Source organism: Mauremys mutica, chromosome 18 (genome assembly GCF_020497125.1).
Source record: "Mauremys mutica isolate MM-2020 ecotype Southern chromosome 18, ASM2049712v1, whole genome shotgun sequence".
NCBI lineage: Eukaryota > Metazoa > Chordata > Testudines > Geoemydidae > Mauremys > Mauremys mutica.
The window spans coordinates 26,863,904-26,882,340 of NC_059089.1; the positions used below are offsets into that span (position 1 = coordinate 26,863,904).

The following is an 18,437-nucleotide window of genomic DNA, read 5'->3' on the forward strand; positions in this document are numbered from 1 at the left end:
CCTTAGCCCCCCTGTGCGTACGCACTATAGTCTGGCTTGGAAGGATTAGATTTTTGTTGCTAGATATTGGTAAACATCGATTTCACTATACACACACAGACCAAAGAAAAATATTTCCATTGACAATAACTGAAATTTATACAGGTCTCGTGCAACTTACGTGCATTTAACATGCGCGATTTCAGCTTTACGCTGAAAGGCCTGGAGTCCGGGAGGGACGTAGCCTCAAGTAGAAGAGGCGGGGCCTCTCAAGATTTAAAGGTCCTGGGGCACCAGCTGTGGCTGGGAGTTCCAGGGCCTTTAAATCACCTGGGGGCTCCTAGCTGCAGAGGTGGCTGGTAGCCCCTGGGGCGAACTAAAGGGCCCGAGGCTTCAGCCACCGTGGAGCTTCAGGCCCTTTAAATGCCAGCTCCAGCCCGGCTGTCAAAGCTGCGGGTGGGATTTAAAGGGCTCCTCCGGGCTCCCCACCGCGGTGGGAAGCCTGGCGGAGTCCTTTAAATCCTGCCTGCAGCTTTGGCAGCTGGGCCGGGGCGGCATTTAAAGGGCTCCACCAGGCTCCCCGCGGAGCCCTTTAAATCCTGCCCGCAGCTCCTGCGGCCGGGCAGGGAGAGGAGCCCTTTAAATCCCACCTGCAGCTCTGGCGCCGGGACCGGGGGGGGGGGTATTTAAAGTGCTCCACCAGCCCTTTAAATGCCCTCCCCCCCACCGGCCCTGCCGCTGGAGCTGTGGGCGGGATTTAAAGGGCTTGGGGTTTTGACTATACGCGGTTTTCGCTTTACGCGATAACTGCGGAACAGAACCTCCGCCTAAGATGCGACAGACCTGTACGTGGGCAAGGTAAGAAAAATATTGCTTCAGAATTTAAGAGTTTGATTTAAGGATATTTACTTTGTCAACATCACGTCAAAATATCCAATTTCTGCTTTAACTTTTTGAATCTCAACATCTACTGTTATTAAATAGTTATTATTTGACACCCTCCCTTAATTCTTCACAAGTATGAAAATTTAAATAAATAAAAATCAATATTATCCATTGAAATTATAAAAAATAAAGCCCAATTCTGCCAAGCCTATTTATGATATAGTCTTTATTAAGGTGATCAAATTACTTGTTCTAGGAGGAAGACAGTGAGTGAGGCAGAGGAACTCAGGTGCAGAAGGACATTCTCTTCTCTTTAAAAACACTGGACTGGGACCTAGGCCCAGAGTTCCATTCCTGGCTCTGCCACATATTACCTAGGTAACAGTGGGGAAGATCCTATCACATATGCACAAAGGTGCTAATCAAGATTGCAGGAGCAACCTTATTTCTGGCATTTCCCAACTTCAGTGCATGACTTTGCAACCTTAACATTCTTTTAATGTACTATATACACATTGATTTAAAATCAGGTTAAGCTATTGAGCAGTATATTTATATTGTAGTAGCACCTACGAGCCCTAGTCCTGAACTAGGAGCCCACTGGGCTAGGTGCTGTACAAAAACAGAACACAGAGGCAGTGCCTGCCCCAAAGAGCTTACAGTTTAAGGAGATAGTTAACAGCAATGGGAACCAGGATCCTAGGGCAGTCAAGGTGTTGTACTGTTTTTCTCAGGAGGGGAAGGGGAAATAGAATGACCTCGGTGCCACCTTCCCCTCTCCCCCGGTCAAGTTGGAAGGTGAAGCCAGGGAGCAGAGCTGCTGAGGCTACTGCCCCCTTCCTCTGAGAGGAGACAGCAAGCCTGGAAATGGAGTAACGTTAGGGCTGTTGTGTCGGGGGGGGAGCAGAAGCAAAGTGGCCTGGGTAGCATGACCGTATTTCAGCAGGACTAGAGGTGCCCAGGAGCCATTGCTGCCTTCAAGATGGGACCAGAGCAGCTGGAGCCATAAGGTAGGGGGAGCCAGCATGACCCGGCAAGTGGGTGAATGTGAGCGCATGTGCTGGTGGGGTAAGACAGTGGATGAGGATGGATGGCAGAAAGTGAGTGGGGGATAAACTAAAAGTGGGAGAAGGATGAAAGGTGGAGCAGAGAAGGGAGAATAAAGGAGAGAAAAAATATAGGGAAAGAGGCAGAGAACAAAAGAGCGGGGAAGAAAGGCTGTAAAGGGATGAAGAGAGCAGGAGAAGGAAAGGAGGGAACGGCATGCACTCAAAACAATCCAGCACGATGCATGCTAAGAAAGAAAGCACAGCAAAGGCAGGAAGGGCAGAGAAGACGCAACAAATGGGAGATGACTTTGTAAATGTGGAACTGTACTTTATTTATCTGTAATACTGTCAATGAGCCACATGGAAACTTTCATTCCTTTAAATTACAAAGAGGTGGTTTTGGGGGCATGGTAGTCACAGGGATTTTTCTTCTGCGCTAATGGTTTTGGTCCTTGGAGGAGCTGTTACTGAACAAGTTTTTCAAGCCCTGCCTAAGGCAGTCAGAGGAAGTGCACCAACCACCCTTCTCCCTGGGATCCTGACTCCACATCCCCATCTTCTTCTGGCCCCAGGCACAAGGCAACAGATCAGTACTGAACCCTGGTCACCAAGACCACAGTATTATACTGTAAGGCAGTACCTCATCAGACCACCTACCTACCTATTTTTCACCACTCTTGCTCTTAGAATACAGAGGGTTTTGAAAGTTTTTAGCACAGAGTGATGCAATTTTAGCAAGATTACAAACAGGCAACGCTGTCCAAGTCAGAGAACACACTGAAAGAGGAGAATACGCTAATTCAGTTGCTTGACCATTCCTAAACCAACAGCTTTTCATAAGATGCAACAGAATTGTGAGAAAGTGCTTCATGTGGCTGGAAGCTAAGGCCAGGGAGAGTATGGCAGTGCTCTAAGAGCTCACTAGTAAGAGAGGAGAGGCACAAAACAGAACTTTGGAATGCTATCAAACTATAGATAAGAATGAAATAGTCTAAGACATTGCTTTAAAAAGAGGCTCTGTTTCTTTAGCAGATTTTTTTTATTTGGAGTAGTTCAATTTTTATAAAGAACACATAACTAAACCTGCCAAAAAACAGAGGCAGGCACTGGAGCTCGGACAGCCATTATTCAGGGGTTCTCAAACAATTTTTTTTTGCTGGCCTCAGAGTGCAGCCACCAACTCTTGCTGGTGGCCGCTCTGACAATTTCTCCTAAAATATTCGTTTTAGGAAAAAACAGATAAATATGCACATATACATCTCCAAATCATTGTAATTTATTTACATAGAGGGTTTTTTTTTGTTTTTGTTTTTGGCAGACTCAATGATAAAAATAATGTACAGTTGTTTTTATTCTTTACTGGACCTAAACCGAATAGAAACACAAATAAGATGCTTTGCACATTCTTGTCTTTTGTTGTTTCTTTTGCTTTTTGGTTGCTTTTTTAAAAAAAGCAAACTTGCTAGGTAGTAAGTCTGCTGTCGCAAAAAGCAATATTTGTATGTTGTTAATATCACTTTTCACAGCAGACTTATTAGCTGGGAGGCTGTGAAAAGTGATATTAAAACATATAAATATCAATTTTCACAGCAGACCTACTCAGCCCTGGCATGCCAGGAGACAAATTAAGCCCTGAATGGGGAGGCAGGTGGGGGGGGGCCACAGGGAATGATTGGGGGGGCTGGGGAGGCAGTGGGGGCCAGGGATGATACAGGGGGTGGGGGTGAGCCAAGGGCCAGCATCCATAGCCAGGGTCCAGGGCCGGAGCCAAAAGCCCCACAACTGGAGCCTGCTGCCTGCCATTCCAGGGCTGAAGCCCGAATAGGGTGACTAGATAGATAGCAAGTGTGACAAATCGGGACGGGGGTGGGGGGTAATAGATGCCTCTGTAAGAAAAAGCTTCAAAAATCGGGACTGTCCCAATAAAAGCAGGACATCTGGTCACCCTAAGCCTGAAGCCAGAGCCACACCGCACCCAGGAAAGTGGGGAACTCACTGGCTCCCTGCTTCTCTGATGTGTGTGGCTCCAGAGGAGGGCAGGGCCCAATCCCTTCTGGTGGCCCTGGGGGAGGAGCCACTGCTTTCCCCCCTTCTCCCATTCACCGCCCAGGAGGCTGTGGCCAAAAGAAAAGCCCCTGGTGGCCGCACTTGAGAATCACTGCATTACTTCATCATGAAGTAAGTAAAAATATATTGCACAGCTATAATAAAAAAGGAACAAATCCCACTTCTGGAAAACTAAGATAAATCTATATTTTCCATCAAGGAAACAGGCAGCTACCATAAGAAATTTAAAAGGAAGTTGTTGGTTTTTATTTGCAGTAAACAGCAAAATTGACCACATCTACTAGGATATGATTTGTAACATAGGGACTTGGTAATCTCTGGCTATATTAGAACAAGGCCCACCTGAGCTGCTTGTATTAAGTGTCTGACAACATCATGTTCTGCTTTGGTGGATTTTTGTAATTTACCCAGTTTTTCCATTAAAACCTCATTTTCAGGGTTTCTCTCAGTCAGTAAAATTTACTCACAGATTAAACCAGACCATACCAGCTCACTCTTGTCTTCTGGTATCCAAATGGCTTTTATCTGTTCCACATATGCAGACTACATCTTGTCAACGGGATGTGCAAACCATGCCCCTCAGCCTTGGAATTTGATTCTTTTTATTCTGAACAAACAGGGCTATGGTATCACTGTCATAACTTAAGGTTCAACTTAAAAGCTGCTTGTTTGATTAGCTTTTTTAAAATGCTACCTGGACAGTAATTTGCATTTTTAAAAACTGAACGATGACAGCATAATTAAACAACTCAGAATACGTCACCCTGATTTCCAAATAGAATATGCTTGGAACAGGGAGTGTATAGGCAGAAGGCTTTTTTGTTTTTACCATTCTTTCAAAAAGTTCATTTCATTCTGTAAGCTACACAACAGCAGCAATTATGATGATGGGTTACTGGATATGGACATTCCAGTGTTTTCTGAAACACTAGGGGCCAGATGCTGGGGTGCAGGTTAACTGCACAGAGCATAGGTCAGGGTTAGTGTGCACAGCTGCTTAAAAAAAAACACCTTTGCAGTCCTCTGATCCTGCTGCTGCTCTGTGCAGGACCACTCCCCTGCACCAGGGCTGGCTTTAGGGCGATTCCCAGGAATCGGGCCCCGCACCCTCTGCCGAAGTGCTGCCAGAAACAAAGGCAACCAATTGAGCTGCCACCGAACTGCCGCCGCTCTCTTTGGCAGCGGCTCAATCGCTGCCGCTGTCTTTGGTGGCATTTCAGCAGCAGCTCTTTCAAATAGGGCCCCGCACGTCCTAAAGCCGGCCCTGCCCTGCACCATGTCAAGACATTTTGAGGACTGCTCTAGTTTACACTAAGCTGCTTTTCAGCCACTTTTATGGCTCAAAACTCACACCTGAATCAGTGTGGTGTAGAGGTCTTCTTTCCTGGTCCCCCTTCCTCTCACCAGAAGGAATGACCAAGACCTTGCAGGATCTGGCCTCAGGTGGTATGGATTGCTGAAGATGACGTGTATCAAACAAGCAGCAACAAGACAACCGGAGTCCTGTTGTTCTCATTTGGATGCCGGTAGGTGTCTTCTGTGGCATGATGGTGTTCGAACTGGCAGATTTTTGGAACAGCTGGAGGCAAGTGTCACAATGGACTCCTGTCCAATCCTGATAACTACCTAAATACATAGGTAAAACAATACTTTGCTTGTTAATACCACCAAACAGATGGGATCAATGGTAATAATTGTATCCCAGATGGAAAGAGATGACACGATGTACACAATTCCAGTGGCAACCAGGGCCGCTGAGAGCGGGTTAGGGCCGCTGAGAGCGGGTTTGGGCCCCGGTGAAAAAAAATTTGGGGGCCCCCCCAGCATGGGCGGACCAGCTAAACAGGGCCAACGAAGCCTGGGAAGCCGGGTCCCCTTCCGGACCACCAGGCCCTGGTAATTTGTACCAGCTTCCCCGCCCCTCTCGTCGGCCCTGGTTGCAACTACACTAATGTGATCCAGCAAAACACTAGGGATACCATGACATGAGATTCTCACCAAATTTCATAATATCCCACGAGACGCAGTCCCAGAAGCTAATGGCATGGGACAAGGATGGAGCTTCAGCCCTTCTTGATTTAAGGTACTTATGTTTGGTCAGTCTCTTAATGCTGCTTATGGGCACACTGAAGTCAAATGACGTATATGCACACACTGATTTTGGGGAGGGGGGTTGTGGTGAATGTGACCAACTTAGGCCTCAGGAGTTGTCAGAGGACCTTATAAAAGGCTAAGAGATCAATCCTGGAGTTCAGTACATAGGCTCAGACTCTTTGATTTGACACAAAGCAAACTCTAGATCTCCCCAAGAGTTGCTGAAGTAGATTCTGTGAGTCCATGTAAAACAAGAGCAGTGTCTTGTATCCCATCCCATAATATGCACCACAGAATCCTTGTGAAAGTTATTTGCTGTGCCTGCAAACAGAAAAATTTGGAGGTGGAGAGAGGACATGAGCTTAACAGGACTAGCTAACAGATTGAAATCACAGCAACTTTTGTCAATACCAAGAGAAACTAGATCACATAATGAAAAATATTAGGATGGGAAGTAAAATCAGTTTTCAGTTACACTGGAAGACCTAAGCGAACTGAACTTATTTCTGGTACTCTGTTCACAGTCCTAAAACTTACGGTAAGTAACCTTTGATTTCTTTCGCACTATTTAAAAAAAAGTCACTGCTGCACTCTATGCATGTCTCTATTGCTGTGATTTTACTGCAATTGTTACCAATCTCTAAAAATAAAGGGATGGATAATGGAACCACTGACACCTCTAACTGCAGCAGCGCTCATGGGTCTCATTATCACCCCAACAAGACATTCCCATTTTTACAAGACAGACAACTTTAGACATGTTCTTAAAGATGACGGCTGAAGGAATGCTGGTGCAGATCACAGACAACACTTCTAATCTAGTTGAGCATCTTGCTAAAGAGAAGCTACTAAACATGACTTTGTAGTCATGAATTGCATAATCTCTACTTTAGTTATCTGATAAACAGGGAAGGGGATTAACATTGGATAGAAAAGGGTCCTCTATCTGTGGGGTTTAGCTCAACCTTTGCCTAACTCCACCCCACCCCCATCACCACCACCATAAATCCTTAGCTGATGGAGAGATCCCATGGTTACAATGAATAGCTACATTCTGGAGACCTTTCCATAGTGAGAATGCCACTAGGCATGCAGTGCTGCTACAGAGGCAGGCTGAGGACACAATCAAGGATCTATAAAACTACTGGTTAGTGCACATTGTGAGAAGCAGGAGCCACAAACTAACACCACTCCGGCAAACTAGAACACCAATATATGGTGCCACAATTTGTAGCATTTTCATAAAAGATTACAGTAGACTAGGCCTCTCATTAGGCTCTCTCATCACACAGGCTACAAACAAATGACTAAAGATTTAAATGAGGGCTCATTTCCAGTCTCATCTTTTTTGTTGCTGCCATTGAAAGAATGGAGCTGTCACCTAGTGAGTGAAGGAAGTGGGGATGATTAAAGCAACCAAGAATCAGGATCCTTCCCTAAGAATAACCCTTCTAGGGTGGAAATGGATAGCAGTGAGGTAGTGTGAATGACCCCGTTGCCACAATAACCTCAGTATGCACATGCCTGATTGCTTTAAATGTTAAGTAATTGGTTACATTTCCAGAATAAAATCCACTATGTGCACAGTGCATGCAATGGCTCCCCAAGTAATCCAGTCTGCAGGAACTTAGGAAGGCCCAAGTGACACAAACTGTTTACACTAAACTATTACTCTGAAACCAAATTGATAGTTTAAAAGCCAATTAAAAACCTCCAAACACTAGCAATATTTTGATGGTTTTAAAAATCCTGCCGGAAATCTGACTGGCCTCTAGACAATCCACTGAGGCCCATGGGTTTGCTGATTCCTGACCTTTGCTATTTTTCACCCTAATTAATGCAAGATTCTTATATAAGTGAACATCAGAATGACCATGGTAGAATTAGCAATGACCTTTAAATTTACCCATGCTTTTCAATTATGAAAAACACTGGGACTGCTCCATACTGTCCCTCAACCTTGAAATTTGAACAGATAATTTCAGAACACATAAAAGGTTATCATAACTTTCAGAGGAAATACAAGGCTCTTCTCTTGATTTTGTTACTGCTTACACACATTAAGAGTCTTTCAGTTTTACAGAGCTGTGTGAGATATAGTGTTGATTAAAAACAAGCATCAATCGTAGTTTTACATTTGTATCTGGGGGGAGGGAGAAATTAAGAAGCATTTTTCTGTTCAATTTTCTTGAAGTGTCTTATGCTTAAAGAACTCATATGGGATGCTCTAGCTTTGTTCTCCCAGGCTATTGTAGCAGCCGCTAAGTCAAACAGTTGCTGCTACAACAAAAGCACTCACAAAAATCTCAACCTCATCTTGAACCCTGAAGATTTTTATGGCTACTCCCTCACTAAACCCTCCCCCTAAACCACATTAAAGGACTCATTGTTTTCAAAGGTCATGGTAGGTTTCATACCAAATTTTAATACAATAAAAATTCTACAACAATATTATATGTTTTACATAGGTGTCATATAAGACAGTGTGAGAAAGCAGAAGGAACCTCAACTTGCTTAGCTTTTTATAATGCAAACTGCAGAACCAATGGAATCAGTATCTTCTAAGATATTCTTATTACATTTCTTAATAGTTGTTTTTCCTAGTAAGATCAGACAGCACTGTGGATGATTTTTTATTGAAGCTAATCTTAGAATGGCCAAAGAAAATGCTGATACATGTATATAAGCATAAAAAGTAACTCAGATGTATGTGTATAAGGAAATCATAAATGTGAACAAGATACAAAATGTGGTATTTTTTAGTAAGTCACATGTTCATCAATAAGCAAGTGCACCTTGTTTTATTATTACCTGTGACCTGTATTATTCACATGAATAAAAGTTTCATATGGGCTACAAAGAATATGTATGGCTTGTTTTTGTTTTCCCAGCATGTCAGTACCATAGCATTCCAGGAGAAAAATCTGGATGCTGTTATTGTCCAAGCATAGTTTTCTTATTTGCTGTTCAAAAGTATCTAATTTTTTAGTTTTCTCTAAAGAGTATTCTTTAGATATTTACTTTTGGTTTTGTAGTTTGGTTACAAAAACCTCTCCCCAGCCACTACAAAGGATTTAGCTTGGAAATAAAAACTAGAGTCTACACAATTACCTTATATCAGTGACAATTAGTGCTTCACAGTATGGCAGGCACAAAAACCTGATCTCTGAGAGCAAGGGAAAGAACTGACCCTCCTCCCTAAGTACCCAAACCAGAAAGCGATCCAATGAAGCATTTTACTGGAATGAAAGAGGGAAAATATACAAAGTAACCAGTTTCAAGACATCTTGTTTATACAGTACAATTTACTGTGAATGCAATTTTCTAATTATGGAGGCTTGTATCTATAAAGATTACAGACATGACGCACCTTAAAATCACAATTTATAAACAGATTTAGCACATTTTTAACTACATATTTTCTCTACTTCTGGTTTAAACTAATCTCAAAATAGCGCACCCTCAAGTATTTGTTTAGCCATGTTTAAATTTCAAGAGCCAATAACAGCTGTTTGGGGGAGAGATCTCACACATGTGTTACCTAAATCTTAACAAAATCTTGCTCCCTTCACACCATCAGCGATGTCTCAAACACCAACAAGTCATCAAGGAAAGATTTTTTTTCTTCTTCTTTTGCTTGTCTTCACAAATGCCTTATTTGGGCTCAAAACAATTACATTTTATAGTCAAAACATTAGTATCAAGAAAAAGGAATTCCTGGTAAACTCAAAATTTCTAGGATTAGAATAATTCCCTTCCCATAACTCTAAATTGTTGCATTGTTCAAATAAGATTACAAAGCTTTAATTACACCCCAAAATAAATAAATTTGCTTAAGAGGGCTATATTTAAATTGAAAATCAATTAACACATGGCTTTTTTCTTAAATAAATTTTTTGCTCTTCCCAAGAAAGGCTCAGTATGTGAAGAATGCATCTATCTTAAAAGGGTGCACAATGGACCAAGGTCTGTCTCTCATACCCTGTTATTGATCTTTACAGATGCTGGAGATTCCCAACCCCCCATTCTGAAGGATAGCTTAAGAAATAAGACTTCCTGCCTAGCGACTGACAGGGCTGAAAGACCAGATTGTGTTGCTCTATGGATCAGGCCTGCCATAGTGAAAGCCTGAATAGAATTAACCCTCTGTGAACTAAAACAAAAACATTTGTATGCCCAGCTGTGATAGAGGTTAATTTAAATGGGCAGGGCCCCTAAAGTCTTAAAAAAGACCATTTACAATCTAATACTTTACTGTAAAAAGTGTTAGTCTTACAAAAATACAGAATTTAGTCTTAATTTCAGAGGCATCGGTTAGAATATTTAAAGAAAAACATAAAAGGAAAATACCATTTCTTTGCCACTGCAATTTTGTTAATTTTCTCCAGTTATTAGAAACCAATCAAACCAAAAATGATGCCATATCATATTGCTTTTGTTTCTTCAGAGGAAAGATTATATCCTCTGATCGTATGGTATCAAAAAATAAAGAGGACAAAGGAATCTCTGCTGGCTTCTTTTTTTTTTTTTTTTAATAAAGTGCAGATAGTGTATTTGATATAAAAACACAACAACTTTCTCTTCCAAAGCCCAAGGATTGTTCACCATCAGCAGATCAAAAACTAATCTATAAAAGGCAATTTCTTGAGTGCTGGCTCTCATTAGCTGCCTTACCCTCTCACACAGCTGTTGCACACACAAGTGAGGAAACCATTTATCCTGCAGTTTCATTTGATCAGACCACTCAATATATCAAGTAAATATATGCACCAAACATTATTGGTAAACAGTGCAAATTCTAAACAAACTATACACAATTCACCTGCAAAGCAAAAAGAACATTCAGAGCAGGAATGAGTACACTGCTCCAAAACGTCATCCATAAGAGTTCTACAGGATCTTCAGTGACTCATAGCACATTTATCTTAAGTTAAAAGACATGTTTAACATTTAATTTTATATAAATACAATTAGAACACTGATCAGAGCCAAATGTTTTACAAAGAGATTCGAACAAATGCTAGCCCCTAGAATTCTTGTGAAATTTGCCAAAATGACAGAGACATGTGCTTCACCTTTTGATGGTGGAGCTGTATTTTGCAGATGTTATAATACCCACAAGATTCAAAGTAACATATTTTCCATTAGTAGATGTTTTACACTGTTTACTCCTTTCATCAGATTTACTAACTAAGCAATTTCTCTGTCCTGATAAAGTCTTTAAACTTTTTTCAAGAGCACTCAGTGGCAATTCAGTAGAAGGTTATGTTTTGGACTAAAATTTGACAGACAACATTTCTTTAGGTTTAGAAATTCTGAAACAGTGAAACAAAAAACTGGCAAAGGCCCATGGGAAACATTTCTCATGGGTGCAGTCTGTTACCTAAAGGTGTAATTTGCTAGTGTGATAAAGAATTAAAAGGTGAAAAGATTAAAAACCCAGAGGAACTTCAGTCACAATGATTTTAAAAAACAAATACACTATTCTAATACAAAGTACCTTTTTTTTAAAGTAAGACTAAAATCTATTTAAAAGAGACTAATCAGTGGAGACACTGCCAGTGGTTTTAAGCATAGAAAAAGCTGTAAAATATCTGTAAACTAGTATTAGTCCCAGGAGAGATGAAACTTATCAAGAGTGCACATAACCCTGATACTATCAATAATTAACAATACTACATAAAGCTTTTCCAGATGGTCAAATGGATTAGGGAATTTAAAATATAAACAAATTAAGTCACAGAACAAATAGAATACAATTTAAAAAAAATAATCTGCAATTCAATTAAGCATTTAAGATTTGTGTGTAAAACATAAAAAGCATTAAATCTACACTTTTTAAAAGTGTGGGTTTTTTTAAATAATGAAAACAACTCTCTGCAACAAACCTTAGTGGCAGTCTTCAAACTGCACACAAAAAGCAGTTGCCTGCTCTTGCTAACTCTCCTCCCCTTGAGGCTACTGTTTGCTATAAACCTTCATAATATTTCCCTAACTCTGAGATAGTGCTCCCAAAGTTATGAACCAACTCCTTTACCTTCCCATGTATCCATTTCATACTTCTCCAAGTTTGCTGAGGAGTTCTGTAGCAGCCATGAAGAAATATATTACAAAACAGTCACCAGCCTGATGGTGAAACCTCACGATCCTTATTGCCAATTTCTCTCTAAGCTTTGGATACAACAGTCATCCTCACAGGTCAGTTTACAAGCTGGTCATGTGATTAGAAAGTTCAAGCCCTAAGGTCACAACTTGCATGGACTCCGTTTATTACCAAAGGTTATCTAAGTGGAACTGATAGCCTTATTTTCTTCAGTTAACAATGCTGCCTCACACATCTCTGAAAACTAGTAGGGTGACATTAGCTCAAAACATCCCTTCGCCCCAACATCGTGGAGATGTAATATGTGAACTGATTATATCTAATTAAAAAGCCATGATTAAGTGATGTGATAATTCCAAAGCATTTCTCATCTTTACAGAAGCATTCTATTTTATTACATAAAACCTGACTGATCCAGGCCTAAAAGCCTCACAGGAGTTGCAGTTATCAAGAAAAGAAACTCTCCTGAATTCATTATATCTGTATTTGTGATAATGGCAATAGCAAGCCTTTCCAAGAGAAAAATGAAAAAAATATGTTGTTGCTGGCCTGAAGGCTATTTAATTATTACCTAAAAAGACCCTCTGAACTCAGTCCTTAAAAGCTCAACAGACCCAGGATAAAATAATCAGGCCTCCACAAAACTACTCCAAACAAAAGACAATGTACAAAAGTCAGTTATTAAAATATTTTTGTTAGAAATGTCAATCCACTGAAAAACACAATCTTAGCGTCATACATTACCTTCCATAAAGTATGAATCTTGCTTCCTTCGCTCCCCCACCCCACCCCGAAGCCCGGCAGCTTTTAGAAAAGCATCATGCCACTCACTGCCTTCCAGATTAGGGAGCCATGTCAACAATGCAACAGAGAGCAGCCCATCTCCCTGACATTGCACTGGAGAAAGCCAGGCAGGATCTTTATGCTAATGAGCTGTGATGTCACAGATAAGAGCCTTTCAACATTCAGTTAACAAGAACTTGAAATAAAAATGCATTCAAGATGAAACAGCTTCTGAAACCCCAACAACACGTCAGGAGCTGGAGGGTCCGATTCAGATCACCTTCAGGTTAGAGAGCCCCTTCTCCCTCCCAAGAGCCTAGCCTTTTTTCTGGATAAGCCAAAACAAGGCACCTCCTGAAACATTCCACACCAGCAGGACCCTCATTAAAGGGTGGGACAGTGATTTATCACAAGGTGGCCATGTGATTGGATGGCAAATATTTGCTAAGCCCCATCACTGGTGACTTTCCCTGACCAATGGGGCCAGGAGCTCCAGATCATTTTACAGGATGGGGCTCTGCAGCTCAGACAGAAAACCAAGCATGGAAGGAAAGGCTGCAATATAGCCACAGGTAACTTCTTCCCAAAACACCCAATTAGTGCACAGTGAATTCATCAATAAACTGGAATCTGAATTAAGGTTTTGTAAATGTTATTACAATGGGGAAAAATATAGAAGTGCAAAAAAGTAAAAGCAAAAGAACTTGAAAAGTTATCTATCCGCTCCTTTCATTCAGAGCCAGGCAAGTTATCAGAACTTAATATCCATTCACAAAAGCTGTTTTCCTCATGTATTATTCTTTGTGAAGTCTCTATGAAATGTGGATTATTTTGTGAGCTGTCAGGATGCACCTTTGAGACCGCAATGAAAGAACCTTCAGGGTTTCAAAGCTTAAGGACAGCTCTAAATGACCTTTTCCTGCACTGAGAATGACTGGAATGCTTAGGAAATTCTCTTTTTTATGTATTCATTACCAGCAGGAAAAACAGACTGGTAACACTTGGGAAAACTTTCCTTAACTTGAAATAAGAGATTATATAATGATGATCTTGGTTTTTTACTTTTTATTTTATCATTTTTAATATACTTGCCATACTAGTATTAACAAATGTTATTCCTAATCTGTACCTGCTACCTTTAAAAGACACCTTTGTGTTTACAGTATTGAAATGCAGCTACCTCTGAGGTGGAGCAAAGTAGTTAACCAGCGAACAGCATGCTGTACAAAATTGGGAGAGGAAAGTTTTGGTTAAGGACCCTAGGGTGAATACGGACGTGCCCAAGGAACACACCCCTCTGGTGGTTTACGGTCTCTTCTGAAGGAACCACAACACAGGAAACTTTGTGGAATGCTCGTTACCCACCTCGGAAGTTTAAGAGGCATGAATAGATCATGCCAGGATTTAAGCCTGTGATTCCAGAGTCTGACTATTCTAAACTTAATGCTTAACCCACAAATCATCTCCTCCAAAACTCAGGAGCACAGATGATTTGGTGGTAGAATACAGAAACTTCCCAAAGTTGTATAGAACACAGGGGGCAGGGCAGGGCCGGCTTTAGGAAGTGCGGGGCCCAATTCCAACAGTTTCGACGGGCCCTGGCAGGGATGACTTAAAAAAAAAAAAACACATGTAAAAAACACGTGTGGCTTGTACTCACCGGGTGGTGCTCTGAGTCTTTGGTGGCCTTCGGCGGTGGGTCCTTCACTCGCTCCAGGTCTTCAGCGGCACTGAAGGACCCGCTGCCAAAGTGTCGCTGAAGACCCAGAGTAAGCGAAGGACCCGCTGCTGAAGTGCCGCTGAAGACCCGGAGCGCCGCCAGGTGAGTAAAAATTAAAAAGGCGCCTCTAGCCAGGGAAGGGATTCTCACTGGGCGCGGGGCCCTCTTAGGCACGGGGCCCGATTCGGGGGAATTGGTGGAATAGGCCTAAAGCCGGCCCTGGGGCAGGGAAAGCCGCACACAACACAGTGCACTTTATATACTTATAAAAAAAAGAACAAGGAATTCCCAGACTGGAACAGATATGTGGTGTCCATCTAGTCCAGCCTTCTGTCTCCCACTGTAGAGGTACCAGATGTTTCAAAGGAAGGTGCAAGAAGCCCTGCAATAGGCAGATATAGGATCACCTGCCCCTCATGAGAGTTGCATCCTAATTCCTCATAGATAAAAATAGGTTTAAACCCTACAGCATGATGTTTTAGATCCTTTCCAAACTATTCTAGCATGAACTATTGTGACGCTAGGTATTTTAATTCATAGAAAAGTCCAACTCTTTAAATCTTGCGGAACTCTTGGCTTTGTCACAGGATGGTTTTGAGGCTATGAGTTCCACAGCCTAATTTTGCATTGTGTGGAAATGCATTTCCTTTCACCGCTTTTGAATTTTCTGCTTTCCTTCTCTGCACCATTAATTATTTTATATACATTTTATCATGTCACCCTCTTATTTGTCTCTTTTCCGAAGTAAAAACTCCCAGTCTTTTCAATCTCTTCATGTAAGTTTTTCCAGGTGCCTAATCATTCTTGTTGCCTGTCTCTGAACTTCTCTAAATTCTGCCATAGCCTTTTTGAGGTGGTGTGGCCAGGACTGACCACAGTATTCCAGATGAGTGCAAACAAGGATTTATACAATGACAGTTTTCTGTATTTTTCACCATCCCATTCCATATGCATACTAATATTCTGTTTGATTCTTTTGACCATAGTTGCGAACTTTCCACAGTGATGTCCCTCTGTTATTTGCAGCCCCAAGCCTATGTAAGAAACTGAGTCATATGGACAAAGGCTCTATCTACATTCTGTAGAATGTATCAGTTCTACACAGCACTCTCTGCTAAAACACATGGACTCAGCCCCTTCTTCCATTCTGCTTGCTAACATTAAGATTGAAGAGCAGCCGAGAGAAGCAGGAAAACCCCCAATTTCATATTTAATAGGAAGTTGTTAGTAACTAGAGCTCACAAGACTTCCAGTTCCTGCCTTGCCAGGGACGTTCACCACTGATACTGTGCGAAGGAAAGTAGCCTGAAGGTCACTGATCTCATTCCCTTGTAATTATTTCAGAACTCTCACTCTTTGAATCAAAGTAACGTCTCTTTGATGTAGTCGTATTGATTAAATCGATCACAATCAAGTCAAAGTTTTTTAATCAATGTACGTAACCAAATTAAAATGGTATTTTCAGCTGAAGTGCCTTAGAAGAGCCATTGGCCGAGCTGCACAAAACCTGCCCAGAGTTACCGCTTCTCCATTTCATAAACACTGAAACCATCCAGTGCCAATAAGAATGTTCTATATTTATAGCAGTTAATCATTTTCAAGAGTACGTTACAAAACAGTTTCTCTACTGTCACAATCAGATCTTGTACTACTGAAAATTTAAATTAGCCTGAAAACAGAAAATTGGTTATTTAAGAAGCTGGGACTTGGATTTAACATAAAGGACTTTGGCATTTTAGCATAAAAGTCTATTCGTTTACCAGTGACCACACAACAGCTGATTCAATGCTTTGTACCTAGAGTAACATGAAAAAATAAATAGGTTTTGGGACTCTGCAGAAAGGAAAAGAACAGCAGGTAATGGCATATGGAAACTGAACCCCAAGAAAAAAAGGTGTGTGCTTTTCTTTCTTCTGTTCAGAAGCACATTCTGAGTGGGAACTTTGAATATGTCACAGCAGCATTTCAGTAGGAATATGAAAAGAAAAAAGACATTATGTAAAAAGCAGCAATAGACCAGGTTGTGTAAGAAGTTTATACATGTGTCTCCAGTATTAGGGAAGCTGTTGCAATCACACCTGGAAGTGGGATTAAACTGGCCCTTAATTATTTTGCTAATGAGTAATGCTGAACAGAATTTGTTCCTTGAAACAGACTAAAAATGCCAAATCAAAACATTTTTTAAATGAGTGTTTCAATAAGAAATCCACCATGAAAATGATTTTTAAATGAACACTGGGAAAAATCCAAAATTTTGTTTGGAAGAATTCTAAATCTTCATTTCACAATTCAGAAATGTAGTTTCAGAAATATTTTTTCATTTTTATTTTATTTTTACTATTTTCACATTATTTCTTAGCATTGCAGTAGAAGTCATGTATATTATGCATGACTTCTAGTGACAATGTAATTGAAATATTTTATTTTAAACTTTTTAAAAACTAAAATTTGAGAATTTCAAAAACTGAAATTTCTAAATCAAAATTTTGGAAATTCTGTTTTATGAGAAATGTACAAAACGTTTGTTTCTGTTCTGAATCAGAATGAAAAAAATTGAAATGTAAAACATTCCTACAAAACATATATTTCTGAGTTTGACCAGACTTCACAGCCATATAGGTGAGGGCCCCTACTATAAACCTCTGAATTCATGCTATCCAAATCAGGAAGCATCCAAAAAACAAGCAGTTTGGATGATGAGTAAGCAACAAACAATGCACAAAGGGTAATATGGTTAGGTGGTGATAGAAACATGCAAGACAAGAGGTCAATGACAGACAGGAAAGCAATCCCAAGACTTTAAAAACACATTCCCCACACCGCAAAGCTCTGCAATGAACCTAACTAATGGAATACAGTCTCCCAAAGGAAGTCATGGAAACACCATAGCTGGAATAGATTTAGAACCACACCGGACATAGCCCTGGAGTGAACAGTCCCGCAACAGAGAAATGGGGGACCGTGGGGTCTTTTTCTCTTCTCTCTAATTTCTATATTTCTTTGATCAGGAAAAGTGGAACTCTGCACTTACTCATCTATTCCTCCCAAGGTAGTTTAGCAAGTTTAACTACCTCCCTAACTGCCAAGCTAAGACTAGGGAAGGGTAACTAGCCCAAGAGGCAGCCAATAAAGGCTTCCAAAGTACTCACAACCCACTTCCTCTGTGCATGCACAGATCTCAGTTTGCTAACAGCATGTCTCTCACATTGGGCAACATCGAACCCTCAGAACACGTAAAAATTGCAGGACTCTAATTGTTCTGTAAAACGTGAGGCTGGAATGTAGATGGACAGTGGGCAGGAGAAGACAGGAAGGGGAGTTTTGTTCCATTAGAACAGGGCTAGTGAATGGGCAAAGGTTCTGGCTGGTTCCTAAATTGTCACACAAATCCAATGCAAATCAAAAATCCCAATACTATAACCAATGGCTTACATTTTAAAGCAACACCAGCTCATAACAGCAAAAGCCAGATGTGCTGGTTCAAAACTGGCCCGGGTACAATCCTATCTGCAAGCAATTGATTTATTGTCTTGACAGCACAGCTATAACCTGCAGGCAAGGGAAGGGCAGGGGAAAACAGAGTTCTATGACTACCGGTATTTAGGGAAGGCTGGCAAGGCCTCCAACAAGACAATAGGTAGAAAAAGCCACCCAAGATTTCTTCAGGCAGCCACCCCACCCCACTTTCACCATGCTTCTCCCTCACCTTACCAACAGGACACACTGCAAATACAGGCGGACTTTGGCATGAGCGTAG

At 41.2% G+C, this 18,437-nt stretch overlaps 1 protein-coding gene across 6 annotated transcripts in view; it reads right to left on the reverse strand.

Annotated features, from left to right (window-relative positions):
- Positions 1-18,437, reverse strand: part of NR6A1 (nuclear receptor subfamily 6 group A member 1) — a 192,944-nt gene that overhangs the window by 40,300 nt on the left and 134,207 nt on the right. Inside the window, exon 1 of one of the 6 annotated variants that reach the window (XM_044992930.1) lies at positions 12,922-13,046. The exons of the other annotated variants lie outside the window; for them this stretch is intronic. Coding sequence (XP_044848865.1) covers positions 12,922-12,928 — 7 coding nt within the window. The 5' untranslated portion in view covers positions 12,929-13,046. Of the gene's footprint in view, positions 1-12,921; positions 13,047-18,437 lie in introns of those variants that run through there. 6 annotated transcript variants of the gene reach the window in all.